This window comes from Scylla paramamosain, chromosome 1 (genome assembly GCF_035594125.1).
Source record: "Scylla paramamosain isolate STU-SP2022 chromosome 1, ASM3559412v1, whole genome shotgun sequence".
Lineage (NCBI taxonomy): Eukaryota > Metazoa > Arthropoda > Malacostraca > Decapoda > Portunidae > Scylla > Scylla paramamosain.
This window is the reverse complement of record NC_087151.1, coordinates 40,975,193-40,998,118: the sequence shown is the minus strand read 5'-3', so window position 1 is coordinate 40,998,118 and position 22,926 is coordinate 40,975,193. Positions and strand designations below refer to the sequence as shown.

Genomic DNA, 22,926 nt, shown 5'->3' with positions numbered 1-22,926 from the left:
TATATATATATATATATAGAGAGAGAGAGAGAGAGAGAGAGAGAGAGAGAGAGAGAGAGAGAGAGAGAGAGAGAGAGAGAGAGAGAGAGAGAGAGAGAATTTTTTTTTTTTTTTTTTCTTATGTAGGAAGGACACTGGCCAAGGGCAACAAAAATCCAATAAAAAAATATGCCCACTGAAATGCCAGTACCATAAAAGGGTCAAAGCAGTGGTAAAAAATTGACCAGTGTCTTGAAACCTCCCTCTTGAAGGAATAGGAAGGTGGAAATACAGAAGCAGGCAAGGAGTTCCAGAGTTTACCAGAGAAAGGGATGAATGATTGAGAATACTGGTTAACTCTTGCGTTAGAGAGGTGGACAGAATAGGGGTGAGAGAAAGAAGAAAATCTTGTGCAGCGAGGCCGCGGAAGGAGAGGAGGCATGCAGTTAGCAAGATCAGAAGAGCAGTTAGCATGAAAATAGCGGTAAAAGACAGCTAGATATGCAATATTGCGGCGGTGAGAGTGACGCTGAAGACAGTCAGTTAGAGGAGAGGAGTCGATGAGACGAAAAGCTTTTGATTCCACCCTGTCTAGAAGAGCAGCATGAGTGGAACCCCCGCAGACATGTGAAGCATACTCCATACATGGACGGATAAGGCCCTTGTACAGAGTTAGCAACTGGGGGGGTGAGAAAAACTGGCGGAGACGTCTCAGAACACCTAACTTCATAGAAGTTGTTTTAGCTAGAGATGAGATGTGAAGTTTCCAGTTCAGATTATAAGTAAAGGATAGACCGAGGATGTTCAATGTAGAAGAGGGGGACAGTTGAGTGTCAATGAAGAAGAGGGGATAGTTGTCTGGAAGGTTGTGTCGAGATGATAGATGGAGGAATTGAGTTTTTGAGGCATTGAACAATACCAAGTTTGCTCTGCCCCAATCAGAAATTTTAGAAAGATCAGAAGTCAAGCGTTCTGTGGCTTCCCTGCGTGATATGTTTACCTCCTGAAGGGTTGGACGTCTATGAAAAGACGTGGAAAAGTGCAGGATGGTATCATCAGCATAGGAGTGGATAGGACAAGAAGTTTGGTTTAGAAGATCATTAATGAATAATAAGAAGAGAGTGGGTGACAGGACAGAACCCTGAGGAACACCACTGTTAATAGATTTAGGAGAAGAACAGTGACCGTCTACCACAGCAGCAATAGAACGGTCAGAAAGGAAACTTGAGATGAAGTTGCAGAGAGAAGGATAGAAACCGTAGGAGGGTAGTTTGGAAATCAAAGCTTTGTGCCAGACTCTATCAAAAGCTTTTGATATGTCCAAGGCAACAGCAAAAGTTTCACCAAAATCTCTAAAAGAGGAAGACCAAGACTCAGTAAGGAAAGCCGGAAGATCACCAGTAGAGCGGCCTTGACGGAACCCATACTGGCGATCAGATAGAAGGTTGTCAAGTGATAGATGTTTAAAAATCTTCCTGTTGAGGATAGATTGAAAAACTTTAGATAGGCTGGAAATTAAAGCAATAGGACGGTAGTTTGAGGGATTAGAACGGTCACCCTTTTTAGGAACAGGTTGGCATGAAGTAATCAGAGGGTGGAGGAGATGGAGGAACAAGCCCAGAATCGTCCAAGGTAGAGTTTTTAGCAAAGGTTTGAGCGAAGAGTTCAGCTTTAGAAATAAATGTGATAGCAGTGGTGCCATCTAGTTAAAATAGAGGAGGGAAAGAAGAAGAAGCAAAGTTATTGGAGATATTTTTGGCTAGATGCCAGAAATCACGAGGGGAGTTAGATCTTGAAAGGTTTTGACATTTTCTGTTAATGAAGGAGTTTTTGGCTAGTTGGAAAACAGACTTGGCATGGTTCTGGGCAGAAATATAAAGTGCATGAGATTCTGATGATGGAAGGCTTAAGTACCTTTTGTGGGCCACCTCTCTATCATGTATAGCACGAGAACAAGCTGTGTTAAACCAAGGTTTAGAAGGTTTAGGACGAGAAAAAGAGTGAGGAATGTAGCCTCCATGCCAGACACTATCACCTCTGTTATGCGTTCAGCACACAAAGACGGGTCTCTGACACGGAAGCAGTAGTCATTCCAAGGAAAATCAGCAAAATACCTCCTCAGGTCCCCCCAACTAGCAGAGGCAAAACGCCAGAGGCACCTTCGCCTAGGGGGATCCTGAGGAGGGATTGGAGCAGTAGGACAAGATAAAGATATGAGATTGTGATCGGAGGAGCCCAACGGAGAAGAAAGGGTGACAGCATAAGCAGAAGGATTAGAGGTCAGGAAAAGGTCAAGAATGTTGGGCGTATCTCCAAGACGGTCAGGAATACGAGTAGGGTGTTGCACCAATTGCTCTAGGTCATGGAGGCTAGCAAAGTTGTAGGCTAGTTCACCAGGATGGTCAGTGAAGGGAGAGGAAAGCCAAAGCTGGTGGTGAACATTGAAGTCTCCAAGAATGGAGATCTCTGCGAAAGGGAAGAGGGTCAGAATGTGCTCCACTTTGGAAGTTAAGTAGTCAAAGAATTTCCTATAGTCAGAGGAGTTAGGTGAGAGGTATACAGCACAGATAAATTTAGTATGAGAGTGACTCTGTAGTCGTAGCCAGATGGTGGAAAACTCGGAAGGTTCAAGAGCGTGGGCACGAGAGCAGGTTAAGTCATTGCGCACATAAACGCAGCATCCAGCTTTGGATCGAAAATGAGGATAGAGAAAGTAGGAGGGAACAGAAAAGGGGCTACTGTCAGTTGCCTCAGACACCTGAGTTTCAGTGAGAAAAAGAAGATGAGGTTTAGAAGAGGAGAGGTGGTGTTCTACAGATTGAAAATTAGACCTTAGACCGCGAATGTTGCAGAAGTTAATGAAGAAAAAGTTGAGGGGGGTGTCAAGACACTTAGGGTCGTCGACAGAAAGGCAGTCCGACCTGGGTACATTTATAGTCCCCTCCCCAGATGGGGACTCCGAGGCTGGTGTAGGAGTCGCCATGATGATTTTAAAATTTTTGAGTGTAGGTTGTGTGTGTTATTAGGTGCTTGTAGTTTTGTGTGGAGAAAGAGAGTTGTCTTTAGAGGGAAGGCTGTGACTGCCCCCTTGTGTTGTGAGACACAAAGGGAAACGTTCAGTGAGGTCACTGCTGGGTTTAATGATAAGTTCACAGCATCCCCTGAACAGTGCTTTAGACCTCACTGGGAGTAATTATCGTTTCGGCAGGTGTCTACTGCCTCCTCCTATATATATATATATATATATATATATATATATATATATATATATATATATATATACTTTTTTTTAATAGGAAGAAATTGATTCTAATATATATATGGTAGATGAATTTCAAGTGGTTAGTTTTACATCATTATGGCGCTTTAAAAGGTATATAATTTCAAGAATGAGGATTATAGATGAGAAAAGATAGGCCTGACGACTTCTTGCACTTTATTTTCTTTTGTTCTTGTGTTCTAAATTATGATTAAGTGTTATCTATGTTCTTTATGTAGCACTTTTATATAACTAGCTCTAGGACATCTGAATTTGTGCATGACAACTGAGCCAGGGACATATGAATTAAACTACAATTTAAACAGAGAACAAGTGAACCTGGTGACAATTGGACCAATGACTACTAAACTATTGAAAAAGAACCCATGATGTGAACGAAGAAACATACTGGAGTATCATCATCATCATCGCTATCATCATCATCACCATTATCATCATCATCATCATCATCATCATCATCATCATCATCATCTCATCATCATTATCGCAGTAGTAGAAGTAGTAGAAGTAGTAGTAGTAGTAGTAGTAGTAGTAGTAGTAGTAGTAGTAGTAGTAGTAGTAGTAGTAGTAGTAATCAGTGGCAACAGTACAGAAGCAGCAGCAGCAACAGCAGCAGCAATAGTAGTAGTAGTAGTAGTAGTAGTAGTAGTAGTAGTAGTAGTAGTAGTAGTAGTAGTAGTAGTAGTAATCAGTGGCAACAGTACAGAAGCAGCAGCAGCAACAGCAGCAGCAATAGTAGTAGTAGTAGTAGTAGTAGTAGTAGTAGTAGTAGTAGTAGTAGTAGTAGTAGTAGTAGTAGTAGTTGTTGTTGTTGTTGTTGTTTTTGTTGTTGTTGTTGTTGTCATTGTTGTAGTCAAAGCTAATAATTAAACTGATACGTGCACCAGTAGCACATGAACCATTTGTATACCATTCCTTTGTGGTTGTCAGTCTGTGTCAAGAAAGCTAAAGACTGCTATAGCTTCACTGATCAGTGCCTGGCTATCAATTGCACGTAGTTTCACTGCTTACTGCTTACAGCTTACTGTACGTATCCAAGTGAGGAAAATCACTGTCCATTATAGAGCTTATATCCATGCAGTTTACTGGAAAAGCATTTTTTCTCAATAAGTTATTGATTATATATAGTTATCATTTATTCAATCGTGTGTTATTTTACTGCACTATTCACACTGACGAATAAACTGCTATACAGAGACTCACATGCTCCTTGACGAGCACATTTCTCAATGAATTGTTACCCATTTTTTTCTCCTGATTTGTCAACTGGTACAATTAATATTCACTGGCTCAAATATTCACTGGTTAAGCTATTCACTGGTCGAGTGGTCTCTAGTTCTGCTATTATTATTATTATTATTATTATTATTATTATTATTATTATTATTATTATTATTATTATTATTATTTATTACTATACTGCTGCTGTTGCTATTTTAAATTTCCCGCCTCAAGTACAGTCAATGTATATTTTGCTGCATATGTTACTAAGAGTAAAAATATATATAACCGCAATTTATTAAATGAATATAAGTGTGCGTTATTCAAGTGATATATTCTCCTAAGGTGAAAGTTGACATGAAACGTGATATGTGTTTACTGATAGCCATGCAGCCATTTATTCCTCAGCACGCATTGAGGACCTCTTTGGCATGATTTTCCTCCTTAAAACTGCCAGCTTCAGGACACTAAAGGTAATTTGATGCCCAGGAAGTTTGTCTTGCGTCGTTTGCTGTGTTGTGAAGTGAAAAATAAGTGTAGGGATAGCTGGGGTGAGTCAGGCAGGGGACAACAGCAGCCAGATCCACCAGCTGCAGGACTCCCGTCAAAACAAACCATGCACAGCACACGCCACAGACTGGCCCATTCCTCTTACCTTACAGATTGGAAAAAAAGTCAAAGGGCAAGGTTTAAAAAGTTACATCTTTAGGATAGACGGTGCAGAGAAGGTAATTGTTAGAGAGCATTTCAGTTTTTGTTTGGTGTTGGAGGAAGGGGCAGATCCCAAACACTTCTTTGTGGGTATTTGTGTTCATGATGTCTTTACTATAATACAAATTAGAAAGGGAGGTTTTATTATAGTTTAAGCCATTACACACTACGTGGTAATAACCTACCTCATTTTGTTCTTCTCACTATTCACATAATTTCTAATGATTACTCTACTTGTCGGAAATTAATAATAACGCCGTGGGCAGTGGGTAGAGATTGGGGACATTGGCTTAAACTATAAATTTACCGAAAGGGATATTGCTTAATGACAAACTTAGTTAAAATTGCGGTGGTTTTAGAATATTTTCTTAGTGTGTGTTGTTACCACAATGACAGCACAGGTGTAAATTCATCAGTATGATGCTTGGTCTCTAAAGGGATGGCTGTAAAGCAACTCCCTTGATAAGACTGCTGTGGTAAATGTTAATGCCAGCCTCACAGTGGTGTAGAAAAATAATTTGTGTGTTAGTTTCCTAAACCTAACCTTTCCTATTCTGCCGTTAGGGGTGGTTGTGCATCCTTTCAGTTATCTAACCTAATGGGGAGGCAGTGCCTCTGAGCCCCATTACCTAACCTAAATAGGTGTTTTTCTTCATATATATCACTACAGTTACATACAATGTACTGCTGGTCTTTTGAGACTAAAGCTCTTCATGCACTTTTTTGGTAAATTTTTGTAAGTACGCCTGTCTAACATTTTCGGAAGAAACTGTTTTTTTTTAGGTAGATTTTGATGTGCTTTGCATGAATCCAGTGACCATTTCTGCCACAAAACATTTTATTTTATACCCAACACACATTATCCAGTGATTTGTGACAAAAATGGTTACTAGATTCATTCTAAGCACATCAAAATCTAACAGAAAAATCTGCCTTTCTCCTCATGCATGACACTGAAAAAAACAGAGCTTAACTAAATTTAATCTAATCTTACTAAACCAAACTAAGCCCAACCTAACCTACCTTAACGATAAATTTGATAAAAATAATATTTCTGGAATGAACAATTTGATATACACCACTGTGTCATATGTGACCCAAGAACTTCATTGAGAACATTTTTTTTCTGTGAGACAGGTGCACTTATATAATAATACCCTTTCTTTAATCTCTTTCCCAATGCTTAAGGCATTAGGAAAACTTGGGAACTAGTGGGAAAGCAGAGTTTTAAAGTGGAGAGAAGTAATGGTGTACTATTGTAATATTAATTGCATTATGTCAGTTGATAAAGATCCCTGTAAATCTTGTTAAGAATAATAGCTCCCTGTGTATTCTATTACTGCCCTTCTTGAGGACAAGCAATCTTGGGGACCTGGTGAGAAAGTCCAAGTTTGGACATTCATGAAAAAGTCTAAGGATGAGACTGACTAAAAGAATAAAATGATTGAACAAGATGTTTTATTGATTTTATTAATATATTTTTTTTTTTTTGTCTTCCTTAGAATGGAGGTGACAGATGTGAACCAGCTGATGTCCTTGATTGAGTCAGGGACAGTATCCATCATTTGTGATTCTTCACAGGTAATTTATTTGTATTCATTAGTTGCAGAAATAAATTTAACTGTCTTCTACCAGTAATTAGAATGTATATGGGAAAAGGCATAACATCTGTGAACAACAGAGACTATCTCATGAATATCTATTATCAAAATCTTTGACAGTAGTATCAACAGAGTGATATTTATCTTGAGAAGGTGAGAGTTTTTTTGTCTTGACCTGAGGAAGAAGGGAAAACTTACACTTGCAGGCACTTGAATACAGTTACAAGCCTCAGAGTGATGCATCTCACTATCTATAAGATTTGTGCTGCTGTTATAATATTAAGACTGCTTTGTCTTTATGCCTTTTTTTCATAGCAATGAGGTAGGATTTATGTAGGTCTTTATACTTTTTTTCATAGCAATGAGGTAGGATTTATGGATAAAACTAACATATTGCTTTGTGGAATGGATGGTCAGCAAAAAAAAAAAGAAAAAAAAGTGGAGTGGAGTATTAGGTACCACCAGCAACATGCTCCTTTCCTCTGTGGCTGATGATGAGTTTGTCTCTTTGTTTGTGGAATGAACATAGGTGAAACCTGACTCCTTTGGCCCCATTGTATGGCTATAGTAGGATGTTTCTCAATGCCTCTTCTGTTATCATGTGACACATGACCATGGAATTGTGTCCTTTGCAAAAAGCATCAGCTGTGTGTGATCTGATGAATATGAATGGTACATGACTGGACAATATTTATATGAGCCTTAACTTTAGAAAAGTTCTGAAAAATGCATTACATCTTGGTCATGCTTGTTGACAGCCTTGTTTCCTAACCATCATATGGGGAGTCTCTGATGTTAAATTTCTGTCTGTCAGAGACTTTGGTTGGTGAGTAATATCTGGCAATGAGTAAAGCTCATTAGTTAATGTGAAAATTATTATTATGAAATAATTATGAAATTATGAAATCTCTCCTTTGCTCAAAGTGTGTTGAGTCATTCTTGAGACATTCCTAGTTGACTGTCTGGTCACTGTTGCCAGCATTGTGGGTGGAAATTCCCATCATTCAGGATTGTACAATACTCATACAATTCATTGTACTGTGGTACATATGTCTGTGTTGGTAGGAGAAAAGTAGGCCTTAAATCTCTATTATTACATCCATAGACATATTTTTCCCTTTCATGAGTTTTACTAGTGATCCTGTGATATGCCTTCCTTTCACAGACCTTTCTCTTATTTCTTCATCCATCCCACCATGTTTGCCTTGCACTGTTTCCAGATACTAGTCTGTGTCTGTTTTTTAGCTTTCTTACATATTTTTCATGTTAATCATGAAAACTGTCTTTTTTTTACTATTAACAACAATATGAAGTTTGCTAAAACCCATACATTATTCCAGCTGGAAGAGTCATCAGGAGACATTGATAGCTCTGTACTGGTATCAGATGAAGCCAGTAATACTGCAAGCATTCTTAACCAGAACCTTGGTGGACCATTGGTTGTCAGGGAAGGTATGGTACATCTAACATTTTATAAATAACTTAAGGACTTTAAACATTCTCTCTCTCTCTCTCTCTCTCTCTCTCTCTCTCTCTCTCTCTCTCTCTCTCTCTCTCTCTCTCTCTCTCTCTCTCTCTCTCTCTCTCTCTCTCTCTCTCTCTCTCTCTCTCTCTCTCTCTCTCTCTCTCTCTCTCTCTCTCTCTCTCTCTCTCCCTCCCTCCCTCCCTCCCTCCTACAGTTAGTTCATGCATGTATTCCCTGTATGTGCCCAACATGTATTTTCCCAATGTCCCCAATTTAGGAAACAGCAGCATAGTACTTATCACTTTTAAACTGCGAAGGTGTATGCAATAATTACAAAGTAAATCTGTTTATCCATTATTGTAAGTATTACTGGAGTTCCTCTTCTAGTTGATTGTTCTTCAGAATGATTCAGGTTAACAACTGCTAGAAATCATTAGATTTTATAGAATGAGTCTTGGAAAGGTTTTCTCTTGAGCATACTCTTGTGAATTATGACAAATTATGTTTTATTGTTGATTATGAGTTAATTCACATAGTAAAGACTTGTTCACCGCAGAGCAGTATTGTTGAGATATAAGCATCTTAGCAAAATTTTGACATGTATAGTTTTGTACAGAAGACTTGAAATAAAGCCTCAGGGAGAATCCATAGGGAAATGAAAGGGGTAATTCTTGGCCTAACATAAAGATATCAGAAAAGTGCAGTATGGATTAGGGAGCATACCAAAGTTGAAGGCATGTTAGTTACAGTAAGTGGATATTAGGCAGAACATATCAAATGTTGAATAGATAATAGATTGACATGAAGAGTGATACAGTGGTAACTTGGGGATGGTAAAAGAAGTCAGGGCAGACAGAAATCTGTATGGGAAGATGGGATACAAAGTTCTGCAGAACTGGCTTGAAAATAGACTTGCATCAAACAGAGATGAATGGAGGTTAAGAGAGAGATTGTTCTGCAGTAGAATTGTAGAGACTGATGACTATATATTTTAATCTTTCCTGTAATTACCTCTCATTCTTTCACTAAGATATTTGGAAACTTGTATTTCACTATAGAATGTACAGCATCTGCAAGTATGTGGCAATGCATAAAACTAATAACGTAACCAGTAACATAATCAGGACACAGCCTTTTGCAATCAGCAACTTTTGTTTGAATTGAGGTTAAGCTTTTGTTTTCCTTAGATTGTGATTATGTTTATCTTATTTAAACACTGCCTATTAATTTGAAATTATGCATGTTATGACAAGAACTTTTACTTATACAGTATTCATTGCAGATGGTGAAACCAAAAAAACTGATGCCATCAACACATCATGCTCAGTGCATGATGAATTCAGAGGCCTCAGTCAGAATGCAAAGGAGAAGAGGCTGGATAAGTACCATCCTGAATGTGGCCAAGATAAATCTTCAGCACAGCTTCAGTTAACAGCAGACCAGTATTTCATTCAGATGAGTGATGGCCAGATCATCCAGGTTTGAGCTTAGTTAATCTCTTTTGATTGTCATGTAACATACTGATGATGGTTTGCTTTGGAGCATCGTAGAAACTAACACAGAAATTGGTCTGAAAGTGGGATAAATTGATGGTGAGAGCTGTCACCTGGGATTAAACCTCTGTCAGGACACTCACAGAAACATGAGTGTGACATCTTACTGGTGAGGCCAAGATGATCACTGATCCCTGAGTGAATTCTGTCAGCCTTGAAAGTCCTGCCACTGCATATTATATATGCATGTGTATTAACTTGGAAATATTGAATTTCTTAATGCACTGGGTACTTGTTTATATTCTGTATTGTTAGGACATATTAATATATTTATTTTTGTTTATTAATTTTTTTCCATAACACATAGGATCAAGGAATCCATATCTCTGTATTCTTTTTATGTCATACATGGCAACTACAGAGATATAAAGACAGGACTGAAAATCCCTCCCCAGGGAGTTTTGATTTTTATAACACAAAAAAATAAAAGTTTATTCAGTTTTATCATATCAATATGCTCCTTTCGTACATGGGATCTTGCATATGTGTTACTGGGTAATTTACCTAAATTAAGTTGATCAAGTTCTTAGTAATAAAAGATTTTGAAGTATGAAAAAAAAGGAAGAATTGCTTGTGAAGTTAGAAAGAAGTAAGTAATAACCATGTTTGAGTACATATTGTATTATTTTTTTCAGGTTCTTGGAACTTTAGAACAGGATGCCGAGGAAGAGGCCTTACCTGAAGCTCCATTGGAGGAAGGAGTTAGTGAGGCAATTCCAGGCCATGCGGAGGATCCTAGGGATGGTGTTCAGATCCTGGTGGTGGGCAGCAACAGTGGAGAGGATATGTACCTGATCAGCACTCCAGATAAGGATACAGAGGATAGTGACTTAAGGTGAGTGAATTGCTGTAATTATACAGCCAGGTCACCATTAAATCTAATTGTGTCTAACATGGAGGTGTATCAGTTTGCCTCCAAGTCATACTGTAAAGCAGGGGATGCAAAATCCTAACATGGGGATGAGCTGCAAAGAACATGGGTTAGGGTAACACTCACGCTAGGAAGGGATTGGGCTGGTACTGCTGCCACTGTTCCAACACCCCACCACTTGCAGCGATGCTAGTGAGTGGGCTGCTGCCACAGGTGCCACCCCTGTCACCTGCAATGGTGCTTGTCCAGCAGCTGCTGCTGCCATCCCTGCTACCCACAGTGATGCCACTTTAGAGACTGATCTATACTTGTATGTCTGGCAACTGTGCAATTCTCTTCCAGCCTGCAGCAGTGAAGTTGTTCCTGCTTACACCTTTTGAAGACTATTGTTTTTCATTTGCATTTAGTGATGAAGCTCATAGCTTTGCACCCAGATCACATTGTTAGAGTGTGAACACCAGCTTGGGAAGATATGAGGTGATATTAACAGTGAATGTTCATTAGCTGTATGTAAACAATGGCTGTGCATGCTTTTTTAATGACTTTCTGTACTGCATTTAAGGGTGTCCATAAGCATCTTAAGTTAATGAGGAAGTGATTAAGTCATGGATATGAAATATATGTAGGTGATATGAAGTGATACCAACTGTGAGTGATTGTGAGCTGTGTGTGTACGAGTACATAATGGTTTGTTTTTAGATTTCCTGTACTGTACTGATATTTATTCATTAGCTTTTTGATGTTTTATGATCCCCTATGTATTTGTTACTTTCACTTATAGGCATAACAAATATTTTCATTAACTTTTTGATGTTTTATAATCCCCTATGTATTTGTTACTTTCAGTTATAGGCATAGCAAATATTTTGAGTGCTTTAAGTAGTCTGGAATTATTTCATTTTAATTTTGGTAGGGCCTCTCTCATCCAGGTTGGAACCATAGTAATTTTCTGTCATTAATTTTATTATAACTCAATCATTAGTTATTTCTAATATAGACTGTTAGTGGAACCTTCTCCCCATATTAGTGGTGACCTTAATGTATTTATTTGTTAATATTTTGTCTCAGTGTATGGATGTGGGAGACCCACTGCCAACCTCACTGATCTATATTAGCTACTCTGTGGTACAGTCAGCTGGGGAAGTAGATTCATGAACTGCAAAGATTTTGAAATCTGAGACACTGCTAATCTCAAGTATTTCAGATATGAGACACTTAATTAATTAATTAATTTAAATTAATTAATTAATTTTAGAAAAATTAACAATTTTTAATCATTTGAAAATTTACTCTTCTTTTTTCAAAATGTCAAATTGATTTAATGCATACTTGTGTATTGCAGTAGACACATTCCTTTTCAATAATTTTCTTTCCTTTTAGAACCTCAGTTACACCTGAGGTGAAGAATAATACATTACTGGAAGATGCTGAGGAAACTACCATGATTCAGCCTAACAGTGCCATGTTGCCAACCCTTCCACCCAGTGAAGAAGAGGATACTCCTAATCTGAGTGAAGTTGAAGATGATAACTGTCAAGAAAATCTACTTCAAGACTCAATCCATAATGAAAATGTTAAATTTAACTCTAAACTACAGGGTTCAATCCACATGGAAGGTACCAAGCTCAAACCCAGACTACAATCAAACAAAGGAACAGATAAACTCCCTTATCTCCCCCTAGGATCTCAGCTATGCAACAAATACATCCTGCTTAGTGATTCACCAGTTCAGAAGAACAGTCAGAAGAAACCTTTGAAGGGTAAACAGACGGTGCCTTTAAAAAGTAAGAAATTTTTATCTGCTTCTCATCATATCTTAAAAAAATGAAAATAATAAATAAATGAATAAAATCTTTGTTACTAAAGAATCTGTTTTCTGATATTTAACCAAGTAGAATAATCAAGATTTCAATTTTTTTAAAGGAAACACATTATTATTATACTATAATGAATGTTACCATATATCCATTAGCTTGCAATCTAATTGATCTCCTGATGAAAATATCTTAAAGTAGTGTAATTTTATTTTATGTGGATAAAAGCAGTGAATAAAAAAAGGCTGCTACTTCTCTCTTAAACTCATCCTAGTATTATTGTTTTGCCTTGCAGTGGTGCACATCAGCTGGGTCAGTTTTGCACTTTTCTAATATCTAGAAGCTTTTATTAATTTCTCTAAAACAGGTTTGCCATTAATTTGAGGTTGTCATTTCATTACTTTACTTTTATTGACATTCACCTTCAGCTTCTTACAAACATGCCCAGACCCCTCCATCAGTCTTTTCAACTTCCTCTCTTAGTCATCCACCAGAGCTGTATCATCAGCAGATAGTAGCTGACTGAGATCCCATACCCTTTCCTTCCCTTTGATCAAACTCGGAGTTTTTATGATGGCATCTTGAAATTCTTTTGAAGGTGATATCTAGGTGTTCTTCACAACACATCTGGGGAAAGGCCAGGGTACTTGGATTTTGTTTTTTTCACATACTTATGCTTAGATATGACATTATTTATCTTCTTAGAATGGTATTTTAACTCTTGTTGGCCTTTCAGATTCCTCCATCTTCAGGAGAAAGTCTTACAGTAGCTTTTTTAAGTATACAAATGATATGTACAGTTCTGGCTATATGTTCAGAAATTGTACCGATTCAAAAACATTCTTGAACCAGAGTGGAAATTGATTCTAAAGACTTATTGATGATGGCTTGGAAGGCTGTGGACATTATTGAATTTGAGACATTGAATGAGAGTCAAGATAGATAAATTCTGCTTAGTCCCTGTGCTTGTCTGATGTGCAGTGAGGCTGTCTGGGATCTTGCTTCATTACCAAGACAAAATAGATGTTTGTTACAGTTGATAAAACAAGTTATAAAGTTTTCTTTAATAGGGGCATTACCACAAATTTATTTTGTTAGGTGCTGTATGTATCAAGTCTTAAGTAGCAAGGTATTTGATATGAACATATTATTAAGGTCTTCATCACACAGTGCTCTCTTTATCAACAGTACCCACTAAATCCCTTAAGGAAGGGACCCTGGTAAAAACAGACAGAGGTGACATGATTGCATATGATCTGTCATCTGTATCACAACTTAAACATTCAAGTGGACAGAGGTCAAAACTACACACCATTGCCTCCATGTTTGGACCTGCAGTGAGTTATAGCCAATCATCTTATATCATATACTCCTCTTATTAATTTTTTTTTTATTGTAATACATGGAATCTGCATTCTTCTACTCTAAACTGTTTGCTCTCAAAATTCATGATACTTCAGGTTGACCATCACTAATTCAGCATCACTGACACCTTTAGGCTGCTGTATAAGTGATTTTGCTGTGTTACAGGGAGTGGTTAGAATACACTTACCCAACAGTTAAACATCTCATCCTACCTTTTAAATACCTCAAAAGTCAGTATAAGTTGATTAATAAGTGTATCAATACAACTCTTCTGCTGATATTGATACTGATATTTCTGGATGATACCAATGGTATTGGTACAGCTGATACTGTTAGCAAAGAAACTGAGCAATTTTCCTTTCTCTTTCTTTATTTCATAAATTGTGAAAGAATCAGTGCTGTATAATTCACACAGGCACACTGCTGTTGGTTTTTTTTCAGAAGTTCAACCTTATCTTTTATGGGTAACGTACAGTGTTTGTACTTTACACAAGAAGCATTTCCTGTATTCACTGGAGCCATGACTAGAGATAAATCAGAGCAGGTTTAATAATAAATAGAGTAAAACAAATTGGAATGGTAAGTAGCATCAACAGACAGTAGTGGCCACAGGTTGTTGTCAAGACCCAGAAAATTTTAAATTACACTAGCTGAAATTAGTGCTGGATTAGTGATGGTTGACCTGTACAATTTGTATTAATATATACTATGGAAAATATACCATAGAAAATCCATTAACAACATATTCCTCTGCAGATGAAAGTATTGCGGCCGGCAGTAGAGTCCAAGAATGAAGTTCCCCCAAAGTCCACCTGTAAAGAGTAAGTCCATATTTTATGAATCTTTTATGTTCACTTTAGCTCTTGGCCCGAAGCTTTTCATGTTATGAGTTAGGGTTGGCATTGTTTGTTTCAGTAACTATTGCAGTCTTACTCTCACTCTCCAGCTTCTCTACTAAAAGTTACAAGTCATTGATAATGGAGACTTGTAGGACAGGAGACTGTCAAGGACTGGAATAAGTGTAATGTAGTGAACAGTCTCATTGTGAAGGGGGCAGGGGTAACTAGTGTATGCTATCAGGCCTTGCTATGGATGTCTGTGGCTAGCTAGGATGTGCCTGGGTTGCATGAGACTGTTCCTTTTCAATGAGTCTAAGAGTGTGAATGATGTATGTTAGTGTATGGTACTTTATCTGGGCAACCTTGTGTGGGATTTTTGGGCTGATATATATAGATAAATGGATTGATTATTATAATATTTTATTATTATTATTATTATTATTATTATTATTATTATTATTATTATTATTATTATTATTATTATTATTATTATTATTACAGTATTATTTTCTTCATCCAACAGGTTTTCAGTATTCAGCTGTAATGATTGCAGTGCTGTCCTTCACTCAAAGCGTTCACTCCAGAATCACTACCGCAAATACCACAAAGACTGGGAGGAAGAATGCTTCATATGTGGCAAGAAATTCCTTAATGCACAATATGTACGTTCCCACATTCAAGAGCTGCATAGTAGCGAGAAATCTTTTCAGTGCCGTATGTGCTCTTATAAATGTGAAACCTTGAAAGATCTCCTCAAGCATCACAAATGTCATAAAGAATCAAGAATTTGTTCTTATTGTGGAAGAAAATATATTACACAGAAATTATACAAGAAGCATGTGATAAGCTGCCAGGAGCGAAGAAAATCCCAATCTTCTAAAAGTATTTGTGAGCTACCTTCTACTTCTGGTAACTTGCCGGGAGGGGAAAAACATTGCCAAAAAGCTTTAGATGGTGATGAAGACAATAGCACTTACATGAATGAGGATAATATTGGGATGAGTAGTTCTGCAGATACATCAAATATTCGGAAAAAGCTTTCCAAAACTTCTGTAGACCCAAAACCTATGAAGAAAGATGCTGATTTTAAATTTGAATCAATACATTATCATAAACAGGCTAAAAAGATGGCACGGGAACAATTAAGTCAGCCAGTTCAGCGACCAAGCAGAGCTGGGAGAGAAAGAACTCATCGCTGTTATTTATGTTTCAAGTTATTCTCAACGGCAGCAGCTCTGATGTCCCATAAAGAGAATTATCATCTTGTAAAATCTGAGAGACCAGTGAGGGTGAAAACTGATGCTGCACTTGATGAAGAAGAAGATTTTGTTGATGCTGATAGTAAAAAGGAAGATATTGCATCATTTAAGAATGGCCCAGAAGAGGTTGTGATAAAGGAAGAACCCACTGAACTCTCTGAGGGACTTGAAAATGTCACCATTGTTGTAGATGAATCTATAAATTCACCGCACATTATAAAGCCTTTTTGTATTGCGTGTAAAGGCTACACAAACATAGATTTTAGAAGGCATTCAAAGTGGTTCAGCCAAATTCCAGATGACTGCCAATCTGACATGCTTCAAAAATTTCAACAATTTTTGCCTTGCTCCTTTGATCCAAGCTCCTTGGTAGAGCCTTGGATGTTGTGCAAAAAGTGTGTGATTCTTATTGACAGAATTTCAGATATGGAAGAAAAACTTAGTTTAATGAAGAATGATTTATTATCAAGAGTCAGAGGAAACAGTGGGACGTGTGGTATTGTAAAGCAAAATGTGTCATCTTCAGAAAGTGTCAATGAAGACAGCCAAACACAAGTAGTTCCTGGTTCAATAAAAGCTGATACCAAAGGCATTGAGAAAAATTTATCTGATATAGAAGCATACATGAAAGACACATGTGAAATAATGGAGATAACTAAGCCACAGAAGAGGCCAGGAAGGCCAAAGAAATATATAAGGGAAAAATTAACTCCAGTACTTATGGAAGATAAGTATGGAGGAGAATCTGTGTCTGATATTGTCAAGTTTATCACTCATGATTTGGTCAAGAAAAAACAAGAAAATAAGGAGGTAGATTTGGCAGTAACAAATAATCCAGACTCAAAAACTGAAGATAAAGAATCTTTATCAAAAGTAACATTACAGTCTGATGTAACTTTTGATGATGTAAAGGTAAAACAAGAACCTATGCAGTGTGACTCTGATAGTTGTAATTCAGAGGCAGTGTCATGGAAGGTAATCTCATTTACTAGTCAGAGTAACCAGTTTGGTGATGCATGTACAAAACCAAAGAAGAGAGATCATACAGATTCACAATCTGTCTCAACTGAAATGATTCTGAGGAATCTTGAAGCTATTAGTGAAACTGACTCTCAAAATGAAAATCTTGAACTGAAAAGCTCTCAATCTATTGCTTTTACTGATACTAAATCTCAGAGCTATTGTGAAAACTATTCTGAAAATTTGTCAAGTCCAAGAAAATCACATGATCTTAACATAATGGGTGAAGATAGATGTAATGTGTCAGAAACACTAGATTCTGGAGAGCCTTATGATAGCAAGAACTCAATACAAGATGGTCTGGAGACCTACAATAATATAACACAGGAAAATTCAGCCAGCAATGATGAACAGTCTGAAAAGCTGTCATCCACTTCTTCCATGGAAGATAAGCAGACTGACAACCCAACTTCAGATACGCCGGTTCCTATAATACAGGTGAGTTACATCTCTTCAGTTCTTATGTTTGCCCAACTGTAGCTTTGCATGGTATCTACAACATTTCACCATCAATATTTGTTGTTATTATTTACTGCATGTCCTTATTTTTAGCAAGATATTGATAAAAAAAAAGTTCATGTTGAGCATGACTTCAGCACTTTGTTCAGATACCAGGGACCTCATTTATGTTGTTTGGAAGTGTATAGATACATCTCAAAATTAATTACCTAATATTGCAGAAGAATGTTGATTAGATGTTTTCAAAGAATATTAGCTGAATTATGGTAGCTTTATATGTTATATCCTCTGCTGTTTGCAGATGATATGACACTGATAGCTGATTGAGAGGAATGATTATAACAGTAGAGGAGTTAGGAGATAGGTGCGTTAATGGTGTGTGTGGTATAGAAAGAGGTTGAAAGAAGAGCAACTAGTAAAGAAGATATTAGATTGTATTTGAGATTTTTAAGTTTAAAGGAACAACCATGAATGATAAGTGGTTTGGGATCTATTGAAGGTGACTTGGTAAGGTAGTTTACTGGAGGACAACAAAAAGTGGCCATGGATTGCTCCTCTCTGTGTCACTCTGTAAGGCTTCCCTCACTAGATCGGTGACAAAGAGAATATCTTCTGATGAGTTCTGTGTTACTAAATTAATTCAGTATGTCCTTTCTGGATAAATAATTTCTAAGCTGGAGATGTGGAGTGGCCACCTTAGCAGTGGGAGCATTACCTAACAGTAGTCTGAAAACGGATTAATCTGTTTTACATTGATTTCTATGGGGGAAAATAGTTTCAGTTTAATATTTCTGATTTCAAACAGAATTCAGGAATGAATTAAGTTTGAGAACAAAGGTATATATATACATATATATATATATATATATATATATATATATATATATATATATATATATATATATATATATATATATATATATATATATATATATAAAAAACATACATATGCACATTCTTGAGACATTACAATCAGGTTACTTTTTATCTTCAAAGTGACTGAAAAGTTATGAAGAAAGCCGTGGTGCAGCAGGAAGAAAAAAAGAAAAAAAAAGAAAAAAAGCATTATGATTAATGGAAAAGACACCATGGCAACAATACAGGGCGTGTTTCACCTGTCTTCAGTGACTCACCCTATCACCCCCAGAGTAAGCCAGATGCATAGCTGGCAACAATTTATGGTTGTTTAGGGTATTAACACTGGTGAGGTCACTCCTCTTCTCATGTCTCTGGTTGCCATTCATTGTTGCAATGGAAACATTCTTGAGACATTATAATCTCCTAATTCTTGCAGATTATTTTCTTATTTTCAAAGCAGAAAGAAAACATGCTACTCAAACATTACAATTATTGGATAAAACATCATGACAGCAATGCAAGGCATGCTTGACCTGTCATCAGTGACCCACTCTGTCGCCTCAAGACAAGCCACAGTCCTGGCTGGCTGGGGTTTATGGTCCCACTGGGCATTAATGCTGGCCAGGCTGCTCTCTTTCTCATATCTCAGGTGAGGGGTTGGATGTTTGCAGTCCAGGTGCCCCTAAACACCTTGAGATGACTAATATTCTCTCAGCCGCCCAGAAATTTACAAACCTATTTACTTCTCACTCCATATTTTCTCATCGAGTGCTACTGACTTGCTTTTATGTTCAAGTAATAAGACATTTAGTGAAGACAGTGAAGGATGGTTTCCATCTACTCAAAGCGAATAGTTTGTGTGTTGGTAAAGGAATATGAAGCACTGTAAAATGCATGCTTTCCACTAAGCATGGCCAACCAGTAGCAGGCCAGAGCATTGATTCCCTGACATGCTTCTCTAGCATTCATGAACAGAGTATAGTCTCTGGTTATAATCTTTTCATCTTTCTCTTTACCTGAAAATCCATTTTCATGTTCCTGTATTAGTATTTCTTAAAGTTATCTTTGTTTAGTATGATATGTGATTAAAGTGTTAAGTTTGAATTAATCTTCCTGTTCAGGAGTCAGGCATGATCTAAGTTTTCATGGATTTGGAAGTTTTGAGTACTTTAAAAAAAGTTATATCATTATAAATTACATTAATCCACAGGGGAAGAAGAAAGCTGAGATACAAGAAGAAAGAAGTAAGATGTGTTACAGGGTGGAGACAATATTAGGAAAACCATGGAGATGCAGAGAGTGCCATAAAATGTTCTCCACTCAGCGGGGTGCATGTGATCACTATGCAGCATCACATAAAGGAAAAAACTACTCTTGTGAACAATGCTCAGTCTCATATGTCCGCAAGAGAGATCTCATAGGCCACTATAATAAGGTAATGGAAAGTATGAGATCTTTTTTGTCAGTCACTTTTGTTGTAGGATGTCCTTCATCTATTAACAAAGGTTGAGAATTTGTTGTAGTGAATTAATATTGTCTAGAAAAGTCCAAGGCTAATCGAGTTCATGCATTGCTATGAAGGCAAGATAAAAACTAGATGTTTTCACACACCTCTCCTTTAGATTACATTCATGCTTCTTGCTGCATTGAGGATTTTGTTGTGTATTTTATAACATTTGACTGGTATTATTCTTAGCAATGAAAACATTAACCATGTCTTCTATAAATATCTTGCAAATATACGCTTTGGAAAAGTTACACTTAATGTACCAAGAAATTATAGAAAACACTATTAATTTTCTTTAATGAAAACATTTCAGATGCATCTAAATATCAAGCCATACAAGTGTAAATTCAGTGAATGTCAAATGAAGTTTAGTTCTCATGGACAGTTATATCGCCATATGCAGTCTGCCCACAATACCAAGAAAGATAAGCATGAGTGTCACATATGTGGTGCATCTTTTGCTGAGAAGCGCTACAGGGATGCACATATTCATGTCTGCCTCAGCAAAATCAGTGGCAGTGCACCTCACAAGTGTCCTTTCTGCCACAAAGCATTTAAAGTAAGTTTGAAATTATTTCTTATTTGTTTTTTCAATTAAATGAAAAATTAATTGGTTCCTGATTTAACTGCATGCTAGATAAAAAAAAAAAAAATAAATAATAATTATATATATATATATATATATATATATATATATATATATATATATATATATATATATATATATATATATATATATATATATATATATATATATATATATATATAATCAGTGATTAGATAGCATACAGTTAGCCATTTAGGGGATTTCAGGTACGACCTTGCTCTCAATATACATGAGTTATCTATTCTTGATTACCACTCAGATTAGTGCTGTACTGCCTACTCAGTTTGATCACCCAATTCTTCTGTAATGCATCTTTTTCTCATGTGATCCATACAGTCACTTAATTTTAAATTTTCTTCTCTCTCCTGCTTCCAGATTCTACATTTAAGCCACAATGCATGCATTTCAAGCAGTCTACAATCAAACACTCTCAACATGTTTCAATAATAATAATAATTAATTAATTAATTTATTTATTTATTTATTTGCTTATTTATTTATTTATTTATTTATTTATTATTAATATTTATGAAGTACAAGATACCATTACCATTTTGTTTTCTAATGTGATGTATCCATGTTGATTATTGCATTATTCATACCAATCATCTGATGTTTACTTTCAGTTGGCAAGATACTTGCAGCTACATCTACGAACAGTACATTGGTTGAAAGATGAGCAGTTCCTGTGTGAGATTTGTGATAAAGTACTAACTGATAAGAAGAATGTCATCATACATATGAAGAGCCACATGGGAGAAACCAAAGCCAAATGTAAAGTGTGTGGCAAGGAGTTTAATCGCAAGTCTTATTTGTGGACCCACATGCGAACACACACAAATCAAAGACCATACAAGTGCAACTTCTGTACAAAAGCCTTCACCCAGTATAGTACATGGAAAAATCATGAGAGAACTCACACTGGTGAAAAGCCATACAAGTGTTACATATGTTCTGCAAATTTTGCTACAAGTTCCTCCCTCTCAAAGCATGTACAGTATAGCCACTATAATATCAGGGACTATGAATGTGACATATGCAAGAAGAAATTCATTAGTAAAGCCAAAGTGGAGGAACATGTAAAGGTTCATACTGGTGAAAAACCTTTTAAGTGTCATGTATGCAATCGTGCCTTTAACAAAAAGAATAATTTGAAGAATCACATGTATGTTCATTCAGCAAACAAAAAGTATAAATGTGAGGTAAGTGATCATAATTTTAGTTATTTACTTACTAGTGGCATATATACAGTTTTGATGAATGTCTTTGAAAATTAGAGTAATAACTTTGTTCTTTAAAACTCCTTGGATTTAGTTAGCAAATATGTTAAGGGAAGCAGCTAATACAATTCTAAAATCTTTTATATTGATGTCAATCTTTACTGGAAAGTTAAGACCGCTACATAGATAAGTATTACAATCGAAAGGGAGTGGAAAGGAGGTAAGATGGTCACTACTAGAGCTAGGAACACTTGTTTTTTAAGGTTATAACTCAATCTCAATAATTATAGTGTATATAGATGTCAAACTTTTCATGTTGTTGCTAGGTGCCACGGCTATAGTGACCACAATGCCCCCACCTAAAAAAAAAAAAAAAAGCTCCTTCCCATAAAGTGTCCCAAGACACTTCTTGCTGCTCTTGAAATTAATATGTTGTATGGAATATGGTTTAGATAACTTTGAAGTGACTTTACAGTATATGTAAGCAACATACAGTAAATGTAAATAAGATATTTTTACAGATTTGTGGTGGAAGTTTCATGAGAAAATCAACCATAGAAAACCACATCCTAGAACACCATAAGTTTGAGTTTGTCTTAAATTCCAACAGTAAAGACAAAGATGCAGATATGGAAGTTTCCACCTCTCAGTTTATATCAATGAAGGGAATAGATGATGTCCCTACTGAGGACAGCTACATCATTGTGTTTGCAAATGAAGATGAAGAGCTTAGTGATTCCAAGGAAATGCAAGTTACTGTGTTAGCAGAAGACACCATCTCTAGTCAAGTAAGTGACAAATCATTCTTTTCTGCTATCTAAAATTTGCATAAAGGAAGACTGTATTTCCTTTTTAGTCACTTTTTATGAATATTTAAGGAATACAAAGGCAGTATTCTTCCATCATATATATATATATATATATATATATATATATATATATATATATATATATATATATATATATATATATATATATATATATATATATATATATATATATATATATATACAGTGGAACCTTGGTTCTAGAATTTAATTAGGACCTGAATGACATTCAAAATCTGAAATGTTAAAAAAAAATGAAACTATTTTCCCCATAGGAATCAATATAAAATGGATTAATCTGTTCCCGGACACCAATCTACCCTGTCTTAGTGGCTTATGACAGATGCTCCCACAGCCAAGGTGGCTGCTTCACATCCAAGGTGGCTGCTTCACATCTCCACCTCTCAAATGATTTACCCAGAAAGGATGTACTGAATGAACTTAGTGACACAGAACTCATCAGAAGATAC

General features: G+C 36.4%; 1 protein-coding gene across 2 annotated transcripts in view; it reads left to right on the top strand.

Moving 5' to 3' along the window:
* Positions 1-4,816: 4,816 nt before the first annotated feature.
* The window catches only part of LOC135105666 (uncharacterized), a 22,733-nt gene continuing 4,623 nt past the window's right edge, over positions 4,817-22,926 (top strand). The window contains exons 1-13 of one of the 2 annotated variants that reach the window (XM_064014056.1): positions 4,817-4,953; positions 6,694-6,772; positions 8,133-8,244; positions 9,540-9,736; positions 10,446-10,645; positions 12,062-12,465; positions 13,684-13,832; positions 14,617-14,681; positions 15,223-17,416; positions 19,506-19,730; positions 20,116-20,361; positions 21,036-21,611; positions 22,151-22,417. In XM_064014056.1, the coding sequence (XP_063870126.1) occupies positions 6,695-6,772; positions 8,133-8,244; positions 9,540-9,736; positions 10,446-10,645; positions 12,062-12,465; positions 13,684-13,832; positions 14,617-14,681; positions 15,223-17,416; positions 19,506-19,730; positions 20,116-20,361; positions 21,036-21,611; positions 22,151-22,417 (4,713 nt within the window). In that variant the 5' untranslated portion in view covers positions 4,817-4,953; position 6,694. Of the gene's footprint in view, positions 4,954-5,041; positions 5,209-6,693; positions 6,773-8,132; positions 8,245-9,539; positions 9,737-10,445; positions 10,646-12,061; positions 12,466-13,683; positions 13,833-14,616; positions 14,682-15,222; positions 17,417-19,505; positions 19,731-20,115; positions 20,362-21,035; positions 21,612-22,150; positions 22,418-22,926 lie in introns of those variants that run through there. The other variant, XM_064014060.1, reaches the window with a different exon arrangement.